This window comes from Scatophagus argus, chromosome 17 (assembly GCF_020382885.2).
Source record: "Scatophagus argus isolate fScaArg1 chromosome 17, fScaArg1.pri, whole genome shotgun sequence".
NCBI classification, from domain to species: domain Eukaryota; kingdom Metazoa; phylum Chordata; class Actinopteri; family Scatophagidae; genus Scatophagus; species Scatophagus argus.
In genome coordinates, this window is record NC_058509.1 from 5,524,895 (window position 1) to 5,547,558 (window position 22,664).

Sequence of the window (22,664 nt, forward strand, 5' to 3'; positions counted from 1 at the left end):
GACCGAACAGACAACTTCTCTCGCTCTCTGCGGTTGGCTGACAGACGGGAAGCTGGCAGAGATTTTCCGTTTCTCCTTTTGACAGTTTAAACGCCCGTCTGTCTGGACGCCTCCCGAGACTCCCCATAAGAGCACTTTGAGTCTCTCACTCTCCGTCTCACTGCGCTTGTCTGCATGTTGCCTGTCTCGCTGTCTCACCGTACATGTGCCGTCCATCTCTCAGCATTTCTGCTCACAACATCTTCACACTGTCTCCCTTCGCAACTTCACAAGTCCACCTCCGTTACGTAAAAGTCCTCGTCCCTGCGTGTTCCACTTCTGCTGTTTGGTACTGATGCATCCCTGCTTGTCTCAGTCAGTAATTTGAAAGGGCAGAGCGAGCAGCTGATCAGCAGCACAAAGGATTTAGCAGATTGCATCCTGCCGTTCGTATCCCGAAGCAGCTGAGCAGAGAGACGCCAAACTGACTCCCAGCCTTTGACCTTGAGGTGTTAGCAGAGGGTCAAGCAGGGAAAAGGGGGGCAGGGGAGGCTTTGTAGTCCCATACTGCCACATGGTGGCATATGTGAAAACTGCACTGCAGAGTAATGACTTTAAAACAGTGATGATAAGCAGCTTATACTCAATTTACTTGAGGTATGCTTTTAGGGTACTGTGCTTGTACCATAATTATACTTTTATGCTCCTTATACCACAGTTTAGAGGGAAGTATTATATTTTTTCTCACTCCTGTACCGATTGATCATTTTTTTTACATTGTATTTGTCTCTTAGCCTTTTTTAATTTAATTTTTTTTTTTTATAAGCGTTTTTTTTACAATATTTAAATTTTTTATTTACCTATTTTTTGGTATCAGGGACATAAAGAATTTCACTGCACATTGTACCGTGTATGATTGTGTGTGTGACAAATAAACACAATAAACATCTTGTATTTTGTATCTTGTATATTCTATTTTTACTTAGCTTATATTTCTATTTTTTTATTCAACTTTTCATTTCATATATTTTTATACCCTACCTATTGCTCCCGGGACCTGAGTCCTAATTTCGTACCATAAGCATGTAAATGTGAGCTGGTATGACAATAAAAGTTCCTTGATCCCTTGATCCTTGATTTATTTGACAGCTATACGGATCATCCAGAAAGTATTCACACCGCTTCACTTTTTTCACATTTTGTTATGTTGAAGTCCAAAATGGATTGAATAAAAATTTCTCCCTCAAAATTCTGCACAAAATACCTCATAATGACAAAGTGAAACAAGTTTGCTTGAATTAACATGTACATAAACGCAAACATGTACATAAGTATTCACATCCTTTGCCATGACACTCAGAATTGAGCTCAGGTGCATCCTGTTTCCACTGATCATCCCTCAGAGGTTTCTACAACTTGAGTTGGGTCCACCTGTGGTAAATTCAGTTGATTGGGAGTCATTTGGAAAGGCACACCCCAGTCTATATAAGCCCTCACAGTTGACAGTGCATGTCAGAGCACAAACCAAGCCATGAAGTCAAAAGAAAAGTTTGTAGATTGCTGAGACAGGATTGTGTTGAAGCACAGATCAGGGGAAGGGTGTAGAAAGATTTCTGCTGCATTAAAGGCTCCAAAGAGCACAGTGGCCTCCATAATCTGTGAGTGGAAGAAGTCTTAAACCACCAGGACTCTTCCTATAGCTGGCTGCCCAGGGAGCTGACCAAGAACACAGTGGTCACTCTGACAGAGCTCCAGTGTTGCTCTTTGGGGAGGGGAGAACCTTCAAAAAGGACAGCCATTTCTGCAGCACTCCACCAATCAGACCTGTATGATAGAGTGGCCAGACAGAAGCTGCTCCTCAGTAAAATGCATATGAAAGCCCACCTGGAGTTTGCCAAAAGGCACCTGAAGGACTCTCAGACCACGAGAAACAAACTTCTCTGGTCCGATGAAACAAAGATTGAACTCTTTGGCATGAATGACAAGCGTCATGTCTGGAGACAAACCAGGCAAACCAGGCACTGCTCATTACTTCTCAGTGGCCAATACCATTCCTACTGTGAAACGTGGTGGTGGTAGCGTCATGCTGTGGGGCTGTTTTGTGGCAGCAGGAACTGGGAGACTAGTAAGAGTTGAGGGAAAGATGACTTCAGGAATGTAAAGAGACATCCTTGCTGACAACCTGGTCGAGAGTACGCTGGACCTCAGACTGGGGAGAAGGTTTATCTTCCAACAGAATAACGACCCTAAACATACAGCCAACATCACAAAGGAGTGGCTTCAGTAAAACTCTGTGAATGTCCTTGAGTGGCCAAGCCAGAGCCTAGACTTGAACCCTATTGAGTGTCTCTGGAGAGATCTGAAAATGGCCGTGCACCGAAGCTCCCCATCCAACCTGATGGAGCTTGAGAGCTTCTGCATTGAAGAGGTGGAGAAACTGCCCAAAAATAAGTGTACCAAGCTTATCACACTCAAAAAGACTTGAGGCTGTCAAAGGGGCTTCAACAAAGTACTGATCACAGGGTGTGAATACTTATGTACATGTTCTATTTTTGTTTTTAATTTTTAATAAATTTGTAACAAAAAAAAATCAAGAAAAAATGTTTCACTTTGTCATTATGGGGTATTTTGTGTAGACTTTTGAGGGGAAAAAAGTAATTTAATCCATTTTGGAATGAGATTGTAACAAAATAACAATGCGAAAAAAGTGAAGCAGTGTGAATACTTTTCGGATACACTGTAGCTACTCTGTATATTAAGATTTTATATTAAAAATATGTCATCTTACAAAATATCAAAGGAATCACAAAGTCTCCTTTTTATTTATTTATTTTTTTCACAAATTGATCAACAAGATAAGATAATTAATGAACTTTAGAGGTGCTGGCAGGCACATTCTGCTTACCTTCAGTCAGGGTAGCTGGAGACTTGGCTTAGCTGCACAGTCATGAAAATGGCATTAATGTCCTCATCTATCTCTTAGCAAGAAATGAATTACCAAAATGTCGAACTGTTCCTTTAGGCCTTACTGTAGTTTGACCTCCCCCACTTTGCGTTTGATATTTTAAATCAAAATTTGATATTTACAGTAGAGACGTGACAGTCGTACACGGGGAGAAAGAGGCGGGGAACAACAGCAAACTAAAGTCAAACTGGGGATGTTGTTGACACAATTCTGAATACTTGTTAGTAGTACTTTAGAAGACAATATGTCACAATGCAAACAGAGATTTTATTGAAAATGTTTCAATCCGAAAGTTCAAATTCAAATGCAAACAAATTAACATTTTCATTCATTCAGAGCAGTCACAGCATTATAGTGTAGCTCACATTTTTAGCACACTGTAGTTCTTTGTTCTTATTTTCCGTATACATATTTATTAAACCATCCACTTAATGGCACCAGTTTATTGTTTTGACGCAGAAATTTTTTTTTACATGTTTTCTTAAAAATAAAAATCATTCATTGTGTATATTATTTATCTGCCCTCCCTGCTGTCATTTCCTCATTCCTTCCAGCTGAGTCCAAGTGTCTCAGCGATGAAGGAAAAGATGTGCGTGTCCTCCAAGATGGCCTTGGCGGTGGGTTTCCCTGCACCGTGCCCACTACGGGTGTCCACCCTGACCATCAGGGGCTGACGCTGCACGGGGCTGCTGCCCACTCCGTGCTGCAAGGCAGCGCAGTACTTCAAGGTGTGGAGAGGCACCACGCGGTCGTCGTGATCTGCCGTCAGAAGCAGGATGGCGGGGTAGGGAGGGCCAGAGTAAGGCGGCGGGGGGAGATTATGGAGAGGAGAATACCTGGAGAGGAGAAGAGAGGAGAAAAGCATGAAGAAACTCTCTTATCAGGGAGAAAAGAGAAAATGTGGGAATGACGCATGAACTTCAATAAGTGACTCAGCAGCTCTGCTGTTACTTTTTGGCGTATGTGGGAGAGTCTAAAGATGACTGAAAGCAAGACAGACGAAGCACCGGAAACAATATAACTACTCACACCCACATGCACAGATTCTTTTAGTTCTGAGACTCAGATGTGTGACTACACCGAAATAAAAAAAAAAAAAAGAAACAGACATCCATCAAAAACGTTTTCGTTGCTCATTCACGCTGCACCTACAGAGAGCGCAAACGCTGAAACACCGGCTGTGCAGTGCAGCATCACGAGCGCAGGTTTCATAAATGTCATTCGTGCCAGTAATTTATACTGCAAAGAAACGTGGGGAAAAGCCACAGCTGGATGAGAAAGTGGATGGAACAAGAGGTGAAGCTGAAGGTGAGCGTTAGGTGGCTCAGCAGACCAAGGCCAAGTCTTGGCAGCCATTTCATACGACCATGTGAACCGACAGTAGCCATAAAATATTCTCAGGTGAAAGTTAGCGATTTGTTGTGTGTGCGTGTGTTATTCATACTTGATGAGCCACTTGAACTGCTCGGGGTCGTCAGAAGAGCCGTAGTCTGTGGTCCAGGCGTGGCCGATGGTGAATTTGTGGAACTTGAGCATATCCATCACCCCCACCTCCGCCACAGCGCAGCCAAACAGGTCTGGACGCTGGTTCACACATGCCCCTGTGTGTGTGTGTGTATTAAAAATCTGTGTTAGAAATCACATTTGATTATGAAAACACACTCACACGCACGCACACACACACACACACAAACTTCGACTGATGCCATATGGCTGCCAGCCTTTGGTAAATGATGTGACTAAGCACAGTTTAATGTGCTGTTTAATAGCTAAATTAATTGAAACCAAGCAGCTAACTACTGTTTGATGAATCTGACATTAGTAATTGTGGCAAAGATGCAACATAAAGGATAAAAGTCATTGTGATGAGTGCAGCTGAGACGTGCAGCAGACCAGTGATGTTAGCTGGCTGTAAAGCCGGCGAGTTGTGCAGTATACCGAACGTATTGGTAGCAGCCTCGATGGTTAAACTGCACAGGAAGTGAGAGCTGAGCTGTTAAAATGGGGAGGATGTAGAAGTTAAGCTCCATTACCAGATTTCAGATATAAAAATGAAGAGCAGTATTCTCCACCCGTTTCACAACTTCAGTTCCTATAGCTTCCTGAGTATGCTTCTCACTTTGTGTTGTTCTCTGTGTCGGGGCTTTCACACTAAATACACACACACACACACACACACTCTCGAGGCTGCACTTACCCACTAGCAGCCCTCCATTAGAGGCGCCGTTGATAGCGATGCGACCGGGCGTGGTGTACTTCTCCTGGATCAGATACTCTGCCGCGCACTGGAAGTCATCAAAGCAGTTCTGCTTGTTCCCTAAAGAACCAGCTACAGACACACCATAAAGCACAAGTCGTGTGAACGTATGTGGACCGATTTCTAACTAACAAGGTTCTGTGCTCCTGGGTGCGCTCCTTGCACGTGCGTACCTTTGTGCCAGGTGAGGCCGTACTCTCCACCCCCTCTGATGTTGGCCACTGCCAGGATCCCCCCCAGGTGTCTCACAAAAAGCAGATAGGCAACACTGAGCAGGAGGAGATAAAACCACAATGTTATGGACCATCATGAGACTGAACAGCAGCAGAAAATTCTATGCATTTTTTTGAGGTCTGGAATGGATAAATGTTGCGTAAGTGGAGGTCTTGATTCATTTAGGATACAGTTAAACCCTCCCCATGTTTTAATATCACATTCTTACATTTATTTACATTTCTGTTGACATTTATTTTCGGCCTTCAAATTACATTTGGACTGTGGTGATGCACATCATGAAGGCACCTAAGCTACAGTTAGCAGCGGTACGGTTGTTACACAAAGGGATCAGCAGTACAGCGACCTTTTTTCCATGAGGCACAGCTGCATGACGTCACTGGTGAACGTTGGATTAAAATGTACGTGTATGCTTCTAAAACATCAATGTTTGATTCCTGAATCGCTTGACTTTTCACGTGACTTGACTAATAGATATACACAGTGTGACAGTGACGAACCCAGCAGAGCAGATCAGTTTAAGAGCAGAGGATGGTCTGGCAGAACAAACCTGACAGCTCTTCCATGTTTTACTGAAGGTTTCTGTATCCATCATAGCCACTCTGACATCTGCGTCTGCCTGGCTTTGGCACTCACTAACAAAGAGGAGACTGGTTCATGAAGCATTAAGCAGAGCAGCTGTACTCACTTGTAGTACGGTTGTATGGAAGCCTCGAAGCCTCCGTAGCCATAAAGGAAGACCGGCTGAGTCCCATCCTTCTTCAGGCCCTTGGCGTGAACTAAGAACATGGGGATCTTGGTTCCATCTTTACTGGGATAAAATACCTGCAAATGTAAGAGAGAAGATGGATGAAATCTATAGAGTCAGCTGTTCACGCAGACCATTTACTACATCCTCAATCACACGAATAAGATTCTGGGAAATCACTGATATGAATATGCAGCCAGTGGATACGAGAAAACAGGCTCAAGAATAAACTGGTTATGGAGGGGAAAGACAGTTTAAAGAGAGAGTAATGGGAAAGTTTGAGAAGGAAGACATAAGATTACCTGGCTGGTCTGATAGTCCTCTTGCCTGATGCCTTTTACCTCCACCTCCCTGAACACTCTGGGCTCTGGGTCTGGCTTGCTCAGATCACAGTGGTAAATGATACCTGGAACAGCACAGAGCAAAGGGTCACAGGTTAAAGGTTGGCTGTAAAATATCACCACTTCACACATTTTGTCCTATTAGACATTTAAGGAGTTCCTGAGACGTCACATTCACAAGAATGAGAGAGAGAGACGTACATATGAACGGATGGAGCCATGGGCAACTCCAAAACATTATGCCTCAGCGCACAGCAATAAAAATAATCAGCAGATTAATCAATAATAAAATTTATCATTAGTTGCAACTTTAATTGTTTGAATGTAATTTAGGAGGTTTTTGTATGTACCATTAACACAGCTAAAACCTCATTTAAGAAAGGGCAGAATTACCTGGCGTTGTGAAAGAGGTGAACTTGTAGAAGAATTCAGAGTATTTCTTCTTGCAGCTCACTCCGCCCACTGTGCCAACGTCCAGTGGCAGGTCCCTGACCAGCCGGCCCGTAGACAACTCGTACACCTGCAGGATGTCCTTCACGTCATGGATGTAGTTGACCAGCAGGTGGTGCTGGTTCACACAGGAGACAAAGCCTGTAGACATACAGAACAAGGAAGTCAAAGACGGTGAACACGACCCCATGTGGCATGGTTTTATTGAACACGCACTAATGTCAACTTTCTTTCTCCCAATTCATGACACCAAACAAAACAGCAATAGACTGAACATGAATGTAATAATTGGTTCCGTTAACTGAGATGTTGCTGTACTAGAAAAAGGATAAAGTTAATGCAGGTAGGGACTTTGGATCTAATCACTCTAACATGATGAAGTCACACTAACAGCCAGCAGGGGGCAGTCTAGTATACTATATGCGTAGTACATCCAGCATACAGGCAGGACTACTCAGCAGGTGTCAGTGGTGCTACAGGGCCTGCTTTCCCTATATGGCAATATGCCTTTGAGGGTCGCAGACAATAAAGAGAGAAATGAGTGACTTTTTAACTTAACTTCATATTACTGACATGATACTCAACAGTCTGATGCCCACATCACTATGAGGACAAACGTTAAAACGGCGAAGGAATTGATACTGGGACTATCACAAGGCCATTACAGGAGCTGGGCCCAGATCAGTATTATCACAGAAGAGGGTCTTATCAGTTTAGGAAAGGGCTCGAGGCAGTACAGTTAATACACCAACAGCATAAATGATGAGTTATTAAATAAGTTGGTGAATGTGCAGGAGCTCTCTTTAAAAGCAATCCAATAACTTGATATGATTAAAAGCATGATATTAGTCAACAATTTCTAACTTTAAAGAATAAAGACATATGTCAAATCATTAACTCGACTATCTGTTATCTACCAGTCTTCAATTATGGCTGCCTGCAGGAGGAGTCAAGTTGTTGACATATACATTCATTAAAAACTTCTGTCTGCTAACATCTACATTATAGTGCTAAACAGTGGAATTTAAAGTGTCGCACAATCATGCTGTGCATATGACAACAAAGGAACTGAACTTAAAACTTAAAACATCTTGGCAGAAGTGTGGACATGTATGTTTCCACCTTTCCATCATTTACCATCATTCAAATGACTCATTACAAAGAAAAAAAAAAGTTTAGACAAAGTGCTTATAGGCTAAGTTTCACTTTTTGAGTTTCCTCTGACGAAGTCTCTTACCACAGATGCAGAACTTCACAGCTGTGGTCAGACTATCATTGAAACATTAGGACAGATATTCAGCAGAAAAAAAGAATTTCGCAAGACTCTACGGCCTGAATTGTGGAACTATGACTTCACGTATAAGCCCTTTACGTATTTCTAAGGCTCAGTTGATTTTTCACATGATCAACAAGCCCACAGCTGTCATACCGACAAAATCCAAACTCCTGAGACGTATTGCATTTATTTTCTGTAGAGAACTGATACTAAATAGGTGCGCTGCAAAGCTGAATTGGTCCTCTATTGTACAACTTGTTGAAATTTCCATTCAGTCTCACCGAGGACATCCTTGTCATGCTGTGGAATGAGGGTAGTCCAGTGCTGCCGGTCTGGTTTCTGGATGTCGATGTTGATGAGACAGTACCGAGGGGCATCCAAGTTGGAGCGGAAGGTGAACACAGTTCCCTCATTGGTGACATAGGAGTACTGGGCTTCAAAGTTGTCCACGAGCTTGACCCATGGCAGCAGGCCTAGTGGACAAGATGAATAAAATGACAAAAAAAAGCCTTGATTACCGTACACATGTAATTTTCACCTTTATCACTCCCACACAGAGAAAAAAAAAAAACTCCTATCGACCTGATTCACTGAGGTTTATAAAGCACACTTTCGCAATAAGTCGGCACTAGAAAGTGTCAAATTTCCTGTGTGTGTGAGGGGAAGATTTGGAACCAGAAAACAGGCTGCAAAGTGAATACTGAAATCTCAGCATCTGGTGAGGCAGCCGTTGAGTCACTGTCAGTGGAGTCATGAAGCTGCAGAGATATTATCTACTGCTGCTTGAAAATCTGTTCATGGTTTTCTCTATCTCGCACTGACTAAGACTCTCTCGAAACAGGTGCCAACCCTCACCTGAACCCGTAAACCCTATTTCATTTACATTTTCAGCAGGAATCTGCATGCTATCGTCAAAGTAACGAGCTACACTGGCGCTGAAGCCTTTGCCCTTCTGTGGCCCAGCATGCAGCAGGCTGATGGACTGAGACACATTTTTCTTCTTACTAAACAATGTATGATAAGACATCACTTTGCAAGTTGAAGTGGACATTTTATATCTTTTTTTTTGATATTCCCTGAATGAGAGGTTTAATTGAGGGGAGATTTAAGGACACAAGATTAATGAAAATAAACAATCACTTCGGCGATAAGGAATGACTGACACGTAAATCAAATATGTATGTATTGTGTTTTCCAACAGACGTTTCCATCTCATGAAATGTTTTAATCTAAAGATATTTTCAGATACCGTCAACCATCAATATTCACCTGTGTCTGTCAAGTTTGAAAATCTACTTTATAGCTTTTGTTGCGTCACTTTAACAGCAGTGTTATGCAATGATTCACGGTGGTACAAATACAGGATTCATCATTTATCTGTTATCCTACTGCTCACGAAAATACATTACTTGTTGTGTTTATGGAGAGCATATATCTTCATAAAAATACAGACCTGAGATGCCGTCGGGGAGCTGCTGAAGGTCACAGTACCACAGCTGGTTGACAGGCTCACAGCCTTCGGTGATGGACAAAACTGCATACCTGCCATCATCCGATATCTAGAAAGACAGAGGAAGGAAGAGTTTGCATGTCACACTTTCACATAATGTTCCTCCTGTGGGCACAAAAGCATCACCAGAATTTCTAAAATGAATTTTTATTGGTATGTCATTCTGTGATTCTTTAAAATCAAGCACTTACAATGCTTTAAATGACTTTGATTGCAATTCTAATAAGTGATTCAAGATTACTATGAACTTACAGTTACTGAACTGTGCCACTTAGGATGTTCGGGGAACTCTGCAACCAGGATGTCCTCTGACTGTTTGGTGCCGATGACGTGGTAGTAGAGCTTCTGATTGACGTTGGAGGTGGTCTCTGTGCCTTTAGCGAAATATAGAAGGGTCATTAAATACATCTGTAATGGTCATCGGGAGGTGAATGTGTTTAACTGAAGGTGTTTGCGTGTATGGCGACTCTTCCGAACCATCGGTTTTGCCTTCCTGTCGTGGGTAGCAGTTGTAAAAGACACCCTTGCCATCGTGAGTCCAGGCCAAGCAGCTGAATTTAACCCTCTCGAGGACATCAGGCAGCTTGCTGAGGTCGTCAGCCTTCATGAAGTGCACTTTCACCCAGTCTGAACCACTGCTGCTCAAACCATATGCGAAATATTCACACTCCTCTGACAGCCGGCCCACTGGATGGAGAGGGGGAAGGGCAAAAGAAGGAGGGATTCAGCACTTTTTCCTCCGAGTCTGTACATGTCAGAGGATCTATGTGTCTGTGCACAGTAAGTATGTGTGCTCTGTAGTTTGGCTCACTCTTCAGTGCCACGGTGCCATCTTCAGAGAGTTTATTCGGGTCAAAGAAAACGGTGGCGGGTCCATCCAGAGAGTCCTGCACATACAGCACATCCTGGTTCTGGAGACCTTTATTGTGAAAGTAGAAATACCTGGAAACAAAAGCGAGAAATGATGTGACAACAAGCACTGCTTTTCTTACTTCTGACCAGGGGGTGTAACTATCCATCGGTCTGGATGGACACATCAGTTCAATCGATCAACGATCCAGTTATGTCCGATGTAAAAATTGAAGTCATCATATTCAAGATGCACCTTAATTTTGAAATTCACATGGCATGTTTGTGTGACCATTTCAGTCAACGGGCACTTCCTTCCTAAACCGTCTAACAACGGCATCAGCGACGGCATTAAAGGACGATGATGACATTTACTCTCTTCTTGACAATCAGTGGAGAAAGAGACAAACTTTTACGAGATCAGGAAACACTGCTTTGTATAGGAACCCTGACCGTTACTATTGGGCCGAGCTTTATACTTTGGTTAAAAGTTCCTGTTGTTAAGCCATTTTTTATGTGTGTCACTGTGAATGTTTTTTATTTTATGGCCCAGAAGCAGAAAAAAAAAAGATGGCAGCTTCTTCTGTAACCGACTGTGTTAAACGGGCATGTGATATCGTTTCACGACGACTGTGGTCCAATGAACTGAAATGAAATTGTATCGTGGCAGACTTTGTGATAACAGCAAATACAGCCCCTGCACAGGCTGGCTACACTGAGAAGGACAACAAATACCTCTTTCCTCTCCTGTAAGGGCAGCTGTATTTGGGATAGTCATAGAGCTCAGTGAGGCGCTTGTGGAACTGAGCACGGACAGCACACTGGTCCAAGTATGGCATGCAGAGCTTGTTCTGTTCCTCAACGAAGGCCTACGACACAAAGACAGAGAAACAGGGAGACAGGAGGGATGAAGTCTGGTGGAGGAACAGCTGCAGCTTTCTGCAGGCGATCAACACATGCCAGCCAACAATAAAACTGGGGCACTTGAGAGAACAAGGAGAATTAAACATTGACCAGATATAATTATGCATGATATGGCTCAGTCATTTACAGAACCTCAGAATAAATTCACACTGACCAAAGTTTTCTTTTTAAAATATTTACAGCTTAAGAACAGGATTACAGAGAAGTTTTACTTAGAATATGATCTGATGGCAGGACTAAGTGTTGAATGTGTCTTTTGTTGTCTCTTTCACGCTAAGCTGCCAGAGCCTGGCCTGGCACACTGTATCTTATACATCAAGGTATTATTACTTTGTTGTAAGAGACTGCGAGCTAAATGCCACAGTAGAAAGCATGAACTTAAATAAAGGTAATTATTTTCAAACACAAACCATTGTTTCTGCGCCATCAGGGTCCTCCAGCCATGAGTATGGATCACAGATCTTAGTTCCATAGTAGTCATCCACCTATTGCAAAGATGTGACGATTAAAAATGAACAAACTCAATAACATAAACACATGAACCATAACTGTGTTCAGCGTCAATTCAAACTTAATTTGACACACACAGCTTTTAAGCTCTGTAGTGAAATTCTGAAATTCATTTCTGTCTCCAGGCAGGGATGGACCAACGGGATGTGTCAGCAGAAACCTACGTCTGGAATCTACATCGGAAGAGAAATGACGCCACTGTTGTGAAACCATATACAAGCTAAAATTGGTTTGATCACGTGCCAACCGACGATTATAATTATTATGAGACATTCTGTAAATACACTCTCATTCATGGCCTCTAGTTATATTCCACAGGTGAGTCACATGTGACACCTAATTGTAAAACAAAGTATTACCAGTGCAGCCTGGTATTTAGCTTGATACCAAATCGATGTGGGAATTTTTACAATCCCACTTTTGAGACAATTGTTCGTCCCAACATACATGTGGTGCTCTTAACACACCTACACTCCAGTTAACCAGAAGTCAAGAGTGCATTTTCTTCATTCTAAACCTGCACATTTGAAATTGTCACACTACAAAACAGCTGCTGGAGTGAGTCAGTACATTAGGTTTAGATATTAACATCCAAAAAGAATTAGTAATGGTCCTGGTATAGTGATACTTAGAAGAAATGTTCCAGACATTTCGTCTAAGTACCAAGACATCGAACTGCAGAAAGGCGCCACATTGCTGGTGGCTTTTAGTGAGAGAGGTGAATGACACCTGTACCAAGGACATCTGCATTACAGAGAGAAGAGCCTGAGAATTTCATCTCTGCTTGGCATCGTTAAAAGACAATAAGAGAAACTGGGGAAGCGACACAGACAGGACGGCTTTGTTGAAGGCAAAAAATTCTCCTCACTGCAGGGAATTATTCGTCATGCGCTGCTCTCATACCTTTATTTCTGTTCCCTATACGTTAGGACACGCAGCCACATTTCAAACCTACGAATTCAAAACTGACTGGGCTGAAACAGCTGTTGGAACGCGTTAAACCCCATGGATTATAGTGTCCAACCTATGTGGTCAAGGTGAAAGTATCTGTTGTTAATCTTTGGGGAGAGTCAAGTCAACTCGAGTTTATTTGTATTATGTGGTATTGTGTCCATTGTACGTGTACACAAGGCTCTGCAGGCCTTCCAGGCTGACAACAGCACACGTTTCCAGGAGGTACAGGCTGCGCCACCACGCCAACCTCTTCTCAGAAAGGAGAAATACTTCTGTGCTTCAAAATTAAAAGAAAAAATCAAAACACCATCTGCTGAACAAACAGAATTAACTGCAAGTTATTAGCAAGTAAAAGGCGCATCTGCAGCTGCTGATGAAAACTCTAACGTCTCTCGGCAGAAATGTCTTCTTCACTGTCCAACTTTTTCTCAGAAGTCATAGCATTTTGTGACAAAATGAAACACACTGCTCAAACAAAATAGCAAAGGATGAGTTGTTTTTAGCCATGTTAAGGTGGAACTGTGACATGTCTCGTCAAGTCTTTATGGGTCACCGTTTGTGAGGGACTACTTCTCCGGTGTTCCTCTGATCCGGTTCAGCTCACCTCTCTTTGACATGCTGGCATTATTGAGACATTTCTATTTACTGTGTTGCACAAGCATGGAGTGTCTGCAACTGCAACACTGAAAGGATTCTTCTTAAGAGAGTTGGCAGTTCAACAAATATCAACAAATCATTCAAGAGATTTTTGTTAAAGATAGTCACAGGTCGTTAACAATGCCAACCTGGGAATGAACCTCAACAATCAAACGATCTCCAGTTTCTCCAGTATCTCCAGTATCTCTGACGCACGACGAAGGAAGAAAATGCTGCATATACCTGTGAATTAGAGCTGATGATAATCAAAAGCCAAATGGTCAGTTAGTCGATAAGACAAAAATTTAAAAAAAATTGCCAACAATTTTAGTACCTCTTTACTTGTTTAAAAGTAAAGTTTAAAATTTTAAGAATTCTCTTCCAACTTCTGCTACCTTTGACACTGAACTGAATGTCTTTGTTTTATATTATAATTTCCCATCAAAATTACACCATATAGACAAAAGTATTGGGATGGATCTGCAGTTCAGGGGTTGGGCTCGGCCTCTGACTCCCAGTGAAGGGAAATCTTGATGCTTCAGTACACCAAGACATTTTGGACAATGCTATGCTTCCAACTTTGTGGAAACAGTTTGTTGAAGGCCCTTTTCTATTCCAGCATGACTGTGCCCCAGTGCACAAAGCAAAGCTCCATAAAGACATGGTTGGATGAGTTTGGTGTGGAAGAACTTGACTGCCCCACACAGAGTCCTGACCTCAACCCCATCCAACACCTTTGGGATGAACTGGAACAGGAGATTGTGAGCCAGACCTTTTGGTCCAACATCAGTGTGTGACCTCACAAATGCTCTGCTGCATGAATGGGCACAAATTCCTACAGAAACGTGGAAGCTGTTATAGCGCTAAGCTGTCAGTGTATTTAGAATGCTGAGTTATTAAAGTCCATGTCGGTGTGATGGTCAAGTGTCCCAATACTTCTGCCCATATAGTGCATATTATATTAACTTGTGGAGAATATGTTCAAACAGTCTTTGAAGGATCATGTTGGCAGAAGACATTATCAGTTGAATTACTTTTTAAGTACGTGAAAGGGAGGGGAATATGTTTAATTAGTACGTAATCCTAAACGTCCTCAGCTGGGGTCGTGCTGGGCGAGTTCGGAACAGTGACTCAGTTTTTCGTAAAGTCCAGCCTCAGGTCCGGGTTAGGACAGACGCAGGAGACCTGCATCATCAGAGGATGTGGTCAAAAGGAAACCTGCAAGCGGCGAGACGCACCTCACCAACCAGTCAACCAGTTTTCAGTTTCAGTGAAATGAGCATGTTGAACGCACTGTTTCACTGGGACACATTCAGTTGAAGTTGGTCCATTTAAGTTTTGTTTTTGTTTCTCCGTTCACGCGCCATATGCTTTCTTTTATTAAAACCTCCCCCCTCCGTCCGTCCCCCCACACGGCGCGACTTCTCTCTCTTCCTGGTCTCGCTTTCCCTGATCGTATGCATGAGCCAGAGAATTTCACCGAATGACAACCAGAAGAAGAAGCCATCGGCAGGACTTTACTTGTACACTGACCTTCGTCTCATCCCTTCTCGCAGTCGGGTACTTGAACGCCATGATGGGGTTTCCTAAAGTGTTCTTCCGTTTCCCCCTGAGTAGCTTTTTCTCGCCTTTATTTTACTGTTCTGAAATCAGTGCCTCGACGGAATCAACGGAGCCTGAAAGAGAAAGTGAAAGCATCTGTTCGCACACACACACACACACTCCGCCAACTTCTTCTGCTGTTTCTTCTTCTTCGTCTTTTTTGTACAAACCGCCTGTTCCGACTTCTTTAGACAGGAAGTGACGTGTATTCCAAGTCAAGCGATGCGTACGCATGCATTTTTTTTTTTTTTTTTTTTTTTTTTTTTTAGAATTTACATTTAGGTTATGTGCGTATTTTATAGCCCCCCTCCCCGCCACACACACACACACACACAAACCGAAAAAAATAAATAAATTTGAGAAACATTAAGTGTTTATCCACAGAACCTGTGGTCTCTTTAACAAAAACAAAAAAAGTCGAACTTATTAAAATCTGCTGTGAGCCTTTCACTTGTCAGGAGGGAAAGAACTAAAGGAAGGAAAGGAGAATCGGGGGTGAGTCTGAGCATGAACAAGAGGAAGTTGAGCTCTCGTACTAAAACCTGCAGGCTTATGAAGATGAAGTACAAAAGCACTGACAGGCTGCAGAGCTCAGTCTGTTGGGATCAAAACAAGATGACATAATGTGTCCTAATCATCAGAAAAAAACCCTTACAAGCTGTCGAAACTTCACCTAACCAATTTTCTCAGATGACTTGTTTTAATTAATCAAATAAAAACAGATAAAAATACTCTATATAGTTAAAAAAAAAAACCACAAATGAATAAAATGTTCATTATAATTGTCCAGATACCACGATAGACATTTTCATTTTTTCTTTTTGGTCCATGTTTAATTTACAATGATAAAAAAAAGAAAGAGCACAAATAAGCAGTAAATTCTCCCTTTTGTGATGCTTGTGCTTGCAAATGTTTTTTCTTGACATTTGACTTAAATGATGTATTGATTGTTGAAAAATTGTTGATTATTTTCAGTTTATTGAAGCCAACTCCAGCCAATTTCAAGGTTTCTGCAATAAGGTATTCTTACTATTCCTTTGCTTGAGTGAACACAGAGTATGTGAATCAAAACAAGAACAATAATGATAATAATGTCTTTCCTGGAACATATCCTATTAATCAGATCACTAATCTGATAACCGGTTTGACGCATGTCAACAGCAATTGCAATGTGCAGCTGGCAGTGAAAACTGAAATGGCATATTCAACACCAAAACCACAAGCATGATGTATGATGTGTGCAGAATGTATTCAGTGCTAAGAAAGATTTCTTTATCGGGGGGGGGGGGGCATTTTAGTGTCATTAAATTTGTCATAAAGTTTGTCACTTTGCCACAAGTCACAGCACAGAAAATAACTTTCGTCTTCACTGTAATGTCCTGCGTTTTTATTGTGGTTCTTCGTTTGCTCCCAGAAAGACGGGGTGTTTTCCAGCAGGTAAGCAGTGTTAGCTTTGCCTCACAGTATGTGCACAAACTCATGTCATTCCATCACGTTATGAATGAAACTGTGACGGGTTTCGAGGTAAAACAACACGCAGAGATGGTGCGCACCCTGGGTTAACACATCTCAAGATGGAGGGGACAGGGACTGAAACAGAGCGAGAGAGAACGAACAAAAACAGAGTTTCAGACGCGTAATCTGTCTAATCCACAAAGCTGTGAAAACGACTGGGGAGAAAAGGGGGAGGAAAGGAGGGGAAAGATGGAGGACAGAGAGTTAGAAAGAGGGCTAATTTCAAACTAATTTAGCTAAGGTGATTAAGTGAGACTGGCTTGATGAGAAAATAAGCTGTTAGAAGGCCTCTGACCTTGTTTTGGTGTATTTACTTGTCTGTCCCAGTGGTTGTACATGTGTATAATGGTGCTACAGACACCAGTTAAGCATTTAGTTTCTATAGTTTCTACACAGAAAATCAATACAAATATTATCAATACAGATAATAAAAACAATCAGATTGCATTGCTTCTTCTTTATTCACAAAAAAAGATCCTTCAGTCTTTGCCATGAAAAAATGCTATATAGATTGTTATTATACTCCAGAATTTAACACACTCACAGTACTAAAATGCAGTTGGTATAATAATCACCACATCCAATTTGTGTTATGACACGTTTTTCAAATTAATTATATCTGACCTTCTGAGACTGTTTGAAGAAAATTTACAGCTAATATTTGTTTTTCTGTGCTACATCTAACAGTGCAAATGCTGAAATCAAGTTTCGTGATATCTTTTGTTTGCAGAAAATGATCCTTCTCTCGATTGCACAAGCAATAATCTTAAAGGGACAACATTTGGCGTCCAAATAGGCCCCTTAAGCCAGTGATGAATCATAACTTCGCTGATTACCTAACAACTGTATGGCAACAAATGCTTTAATTGGCAGTAAAGTCTTCAGAGGATCCCTAATCTTTGGGGCCACCGGGGATGAAAGTGGACCAGGCCAAGCAAAAGGCAGATGGGCTGTTATGGAAGAAGATATTTGGGGCCCCAGACGTCCTGAGCCACCGCTGAGCCCTGCAGCGGTACAACCAGACTGGCTGGGCCCCTACAGTGGCTGGCTTTGGCCTGGCCTGCATGGCGTGCTGTGCAGATGGGCTAATTGGCTGGAGAGACCTGGCTAGTTTGCCAATCTGCGAAGACAGAGAGATTAGATTAGCCATGCCAGATTACAGTAGAACAGAGTCAGACAGTATCATCTGACGGCAATACAGCCTCAGACTCACCCACTGAGAGAGAGAGGGATGGGGAGGGGTGACAAAGAAGGGGTGTAAAGCCAAGAATACATTTATAAGACAGAATAACACAAAGATACTGTATGTGCCAAAGAGTGAGAATAAAACACATTAGAAGAAGAAGAGAAGAGGATTTCATATATCCTTAAGAGGTCATATTCTGTGTTTGTGTTTTGAAGTACTTCAGAAATTGAAGAAATAAAGAAAACATGTGGTTCTGTGTCAACACACACAAAGACATGCACACACAAGTGAACAGCGTTATTCGGCCTCTGCCCCACTCCTCGACAGATGGTACCACTCTGTTCAGAAACGGATAATCCATTATTGTTCTGAATATTCTGATTATCATCCATGGTTGTCATTTCAAAATCATATACAAATCACCTCCTAACCTTAGCTTGATCCTGGGCTTGCCACCGCGCTGAAGCTAATATCTTTGACTCAGGCCCCAAAGCCGTATTGTAATATAACTGAGAGTGCTATTCCATAAGCTTCTCATTTTAGAAATTGACAATGTGCAGATTTGTTTAATTTAGAGAGCATAACAAGAGGCTTGGGGGAGATTTGAGGAAGGTGTTTACAACTGCTGGCTGCTGCTGCTGCTGCTTTCAAGTTGGACTTAATCCACAGATGCACAAAACGCTGATATTTTTCCATATCTTATCCCTCGCCTCAAGTGGTGCTGCTACTCATCCCTCTATTAATTGTTGTCTGCTGAAAATAACTGAAGGTTAGGAATTTGACTGTTTCTTGTTTTTTCCTGTCACCTTAATATCTGTGGCTCTCCATGAAATAAGACACTCAAATGTTTTTTGTTTTGTTTTTGACAAACAGCAATAATTATTTTTGCATGTCCTCTGAAGCTGATATGACCCAGCCTTTCTTTATTTTAATTAAACACATAAGCGGTGCGGCAGAGCTTAAATAAATGAGTGATAATCAATAAAGACCGTGGTGGTAGTTGCAGCCTGATGCCGAGTATTGATCTGTGGTTAATGTTTTTGTTCTGCAATAGGCATGACGCCCGGGGACAATAAAAGACCAGCAAGATTAAGACAATTAAAGGGTTGATTGTTTTCCAAAAGACGAGAAGAAGAAGATTAAATGAGGAGATTTAGGTCAAAGTGGTGATGCCCCGGGGATGGAAGGAGGGACAGGGAAAAGGTGGGAGGAGGAGGAGGAGGGAGGATTGGGGTCAGAGAAACTGATCGCTGTAGCCCGAGAGGTTGCCTCTGACTGGGGAAGAGAGTGATAGAGAGAGGGAGGGAGGGAGGGAGGGTGAGCTTGCAAGACCGCACTGGACTGACCTGAAGAGGTGAGGGTGGATCACGTAGTCATCTAGTGTACTTCACCTGATTTCCACAGCAGACACACCTGTCTGGAGATTTTCCTTCTGTGTCTAGACTTCTGAATCAGCACTGGTTGCTCTGATGTTTTTCCTTTCATTCTTCTTCGGCCTCCTTCTCTGTCTCATTCTCATCCCACCCACCCTCCCATCCTCCCCTCCTTTTCCGGACAGCCTAATTAGCAGACATTTTTATTGATCTGCTGGATTTGGTGCTGAAATCCCCCTCTTCTGTCTGCCAGACAGATCTTGGCTAAAGTCCTTCTCTTTAGCTGGTGGTCTGTGTGTGTGTGTGTGTGTGTTGGGGGGGGGGCAGGCCCACCTGTTGACCACATGCCAAAAGCGTGCAGACTTTGCTACACCCAAGTCTCCCAATACCAATAGCTTCATTGGTTCAGAAAGTAGGGGATTGAGATTAACACCCTCTGATAATAGAAGCATGGAAAGATTATGAAAGCATTATCATATTATCAGTCACAAATTAGCCACAATGCATCGGGTAATGGGCCAGAATCTGTTGACCATGGCTGCATTTCTCTGTTTTTGTTCTTTGTAGCAGATATGGATTCCATTTGCTTTATTTACTTTATATGTTTCATAAAGCTCAGTAAATACTTTTTACTGAGCTACATTTATTTGACAGATTTTACAAATAAAGCTTTCAGATTTTTAAAAAGTCGTGCAGCCAACCACATAGGCTTGTCAAGCTTTAGGGAAAAGCAGTCCCTGGTTGTGGCCCTGTCACATTTCAGATGTCTTTGAGTTGTTAACACTTAAAAGTGATCCCCCCCCTAAACTTCTTATTTGCAGCCTGAAGAGGTTAAACTCTCCAAATCTTACAAAAAACAAAGCCAAAATAGGAGAATAGTAGAATTAGTAATAGTAGATTTTTTTTTATTTGCCGCCCCATTAATCATCTCACAAAAGCTCAGTTTATTTTGTGACCTTCTGGTATTTAAGTATTTTATTTAATTTCTGTGAATTATCACTTATGATCCACTATAAGTGTGTGGCGGTGGAGTGTTTGGGACGCTTCTAGGTATCAGTGATTCGAAAGAAAGGTAACTAATGGTTGATTCTCAGGTTATCAAATACCAACTAACTGGCAATGAAGCACAACAATCAACCGTCTTTCTTGCTTAACAAACAAACTGCACGTGACAAATTCTGCACAGCGAGCCTTTAAAAGCAGCTCCAAACAAATCAGCTACACAAATGAAATGCTATGTATGTACTCTGTACTAACAATCTAAGGATGCACGTAATGTCATCGTCATTTTTTTTAAAATATCGGTACATTTGATGATTAAAATACTTTTAGTGGATAATACTGGAGAGTGTTTTTGCATTGCGGTATTTTCACTTACGTAAAGGCACAGAGTACTTCTTCCACTACCTCTGTATGATACAGCTGTCTTTCTGTTCAGATGAAACATTTCAAAATGTCTCATGCTGGTAGGATCATCAGATACGTCAGATCCATCTTGTTTTTTTGTTTCAGGAATGTCAGGTTTTGCTTTCTAAAAGAACATTTTAAACCACACAGGTTAAACAGGTTGTGGTGCTCATTCACAGTCTTTTCAAAAGTGGTGAATCAGAGAATTGAAATAATGGAGAATTACAGCAGGAGAGAGAAAATGTCATGTGTGCTGGCAGCATGTTCCTGCATGTCCAACACTGAAGGTCAAGCAGTGAATGAAAACCACCACATCTGCTTGTGTGCAGTCCTGAGTTGTGACATTGTTTGTGTGTGAGGCATTTTTGATGAACCCAATGAGAGATTACATTCAGATCTAATTTAATCAAAGGATGATCATTTGAATGTAGATCGCAGTGATAAAAATCAGTAAAAACCAGTTTACGTAAAGTACAACAGAACCTGCTAAAATAAAATCTGTAGAGATAACTGTTGAAAATATTAATATATATATATATGCAAATATACCCAACCGATGTCACGCACCGTCCTTATGTTCCCCTTCTGCTGAAGCCAGCTGATGTGCCGTGAGTGTGAAAATTCACATGTCTAAACTGTGAGAATCACAGCATCAGCTTGCAGCTACATGTCAAATACATTCTTTGATTAAGCCTTTACTAATAATACTCCTAATGTGTGCGCACGGCAAGTGTTAACAAACTCGTCATGTTTTCTGAAAAAGACCACAGACTCAAGAGCTGTCAGTAACAGAAAGATGAGCGTCAGTACTGAGAAAAAGAAAAAAAAAAAAGCAAGCTGCAAATGTTCGTGACAGTAACCGGGAACTGGCCCCATAAAAGTGCATGATCGATTAAGATTTTTTTAATCAACATTAACATGCGCAGTGAGTTTTCCCTCATAGCTTCACATGATGCATATCATGTGAATGACTAAGTGGAGAGCATATCTCAGTCAAACGCTCTCCCTCGGATTAAATTAGAAGTGTTGAAAAGTCCCCCATACGAGCTCTGATATGGTTCAAATTTACCATATACATGGGAAACAAGCTTATGATGTTGCAGATAAGGATGTTGTTTGCTGAGGCCTCTGGCTCGTCCGTCTCCTTCCTTCCTCTTCTGTGATGGCATGCGAGTGAGGTGTGAAAATAAGATGGGTTATTTTAGTCTGTCACACTCAGCCTCTGAGGAAGTCTTGCCTTGAGCTGCAGACGCCACTAAGAAAGTGTCAGCTCTCTCTTCTTGTGTTAACCTTATAAGGGTACACAGAGCCAGCAAAAGGCTGAAAAAGTGTCAAGTTTTTAATGAAAACAGTCACCTGAAGACATTGTATTCTGATTGTGACCGCAGTTAACAACTGCGCATACAGACTTGTGCTGGTGCTGAGTCATGTGTGTCGTGCATGCTTACAGTTGATGCATTGTAGTCTTGCAGTTTCAGTTTTCATTGCAACATTAAGTCATTGATAACCTGATTTGCAAAAACTCAAAAAGACAAGTTGATAAAGCCCAATAAATCCGATGCTGACAACTCATTTTGCAATGTGGCGTGGCAGCAGCGGAATAACAGTCATGCTTTGTTTCGGCTCTTTAAGTCATTTCATGGGTGCAAACCTGTTTGACATTTTCAGTAGCGCTTTGTCCACCCATGTCTTGTCTTTATTTGCCTGCACTTTGAGACTATTTTAATGCATTGTTAGAGCTTGCACGTAATCCACTTCATTCAGGTAATGTTAATGTGTCAGCTGTATCTACTTCATCACCTCTGCAACTTCACCAGAAGCAGAGACTGACTATCACTATACCAAAATCAAAACAGCCCTCTTTGCATGTTGATTTAGTATTTTTCTAGTGTTTACAGAAAGTCTGGTGTGGTTCCAAGGAATATGACAACGACCCAAAAGGAAAACA

General features: G+C 41.8%; 1 protein-coding gene across 1 annotated transcript; it reads right to left on the bottom strand.

Moving 5' to 3' along the window:
• Positions 1-3,191: 3,191 nt before the first annotated feature.
• On the bottom strand, positions 3,192-15,394 carry LOC124074829 (prolyl endopeptidase-like). Its single transcript, XM_046418113.1, has 15 exons — positions 15,167-15,394; positions 11,944-12,018; positions 11,345-11,478; positions 10,572-10,702; positions 10,238-10,447; positions 10,013-10,134; positions 9,704-9,809; positions 8,532-8,723; positions 6,918-7,115; positions 6,486-6,589; positions 6,124-6,260; positions 5,375-5,469; positions 5,142-5,273; positions 4,389-4,545; positions 3,192-3,780 (listed from the first exon to the last, which is right to left on the bottom strand). The coding sequence occupies exons 1-15, from the start codon at positions 15,206-15,208 to the stop codon at positions 3,486-3,488; spliced, it is 2,130 nt and encodes a 709-aa protein (XP_046274069.1). The 5' UTR covers positions 15,209-15,394; the 3' UTR covers positions 3,192-3,485.
• Positions 15,395-22,664: the final 7,270 nt, after the last annotated feature.

What these genes read in the sequence shown, in the direction of transcription:
- LOC124074829 (XM_046418113.1), bottom strand. Translation starts at nt 15,208, where the DNA reads ATGGCGTTCAAGTACCCGACTGCGAGAAGGGATGAGACGAAG. An exon ending in CCTTACAGGAGAGGAAAGAG is followed by an intron (nt 10,703 to 11,344) that starts GTATTTGTTGTC and finishes TTTTGTTTCCAG; the next exon opens with GTATTTCTACTTTCACAATA. An exon ending in TAATGGAGGGCTGCTAGTGG is followed by an intron (nt 4,546 to 5,141) that starts GTAAGTGCAGCC and finishes ACACACACACAG; the next exon opens with GGGCATGTGTGAACCAGCGT.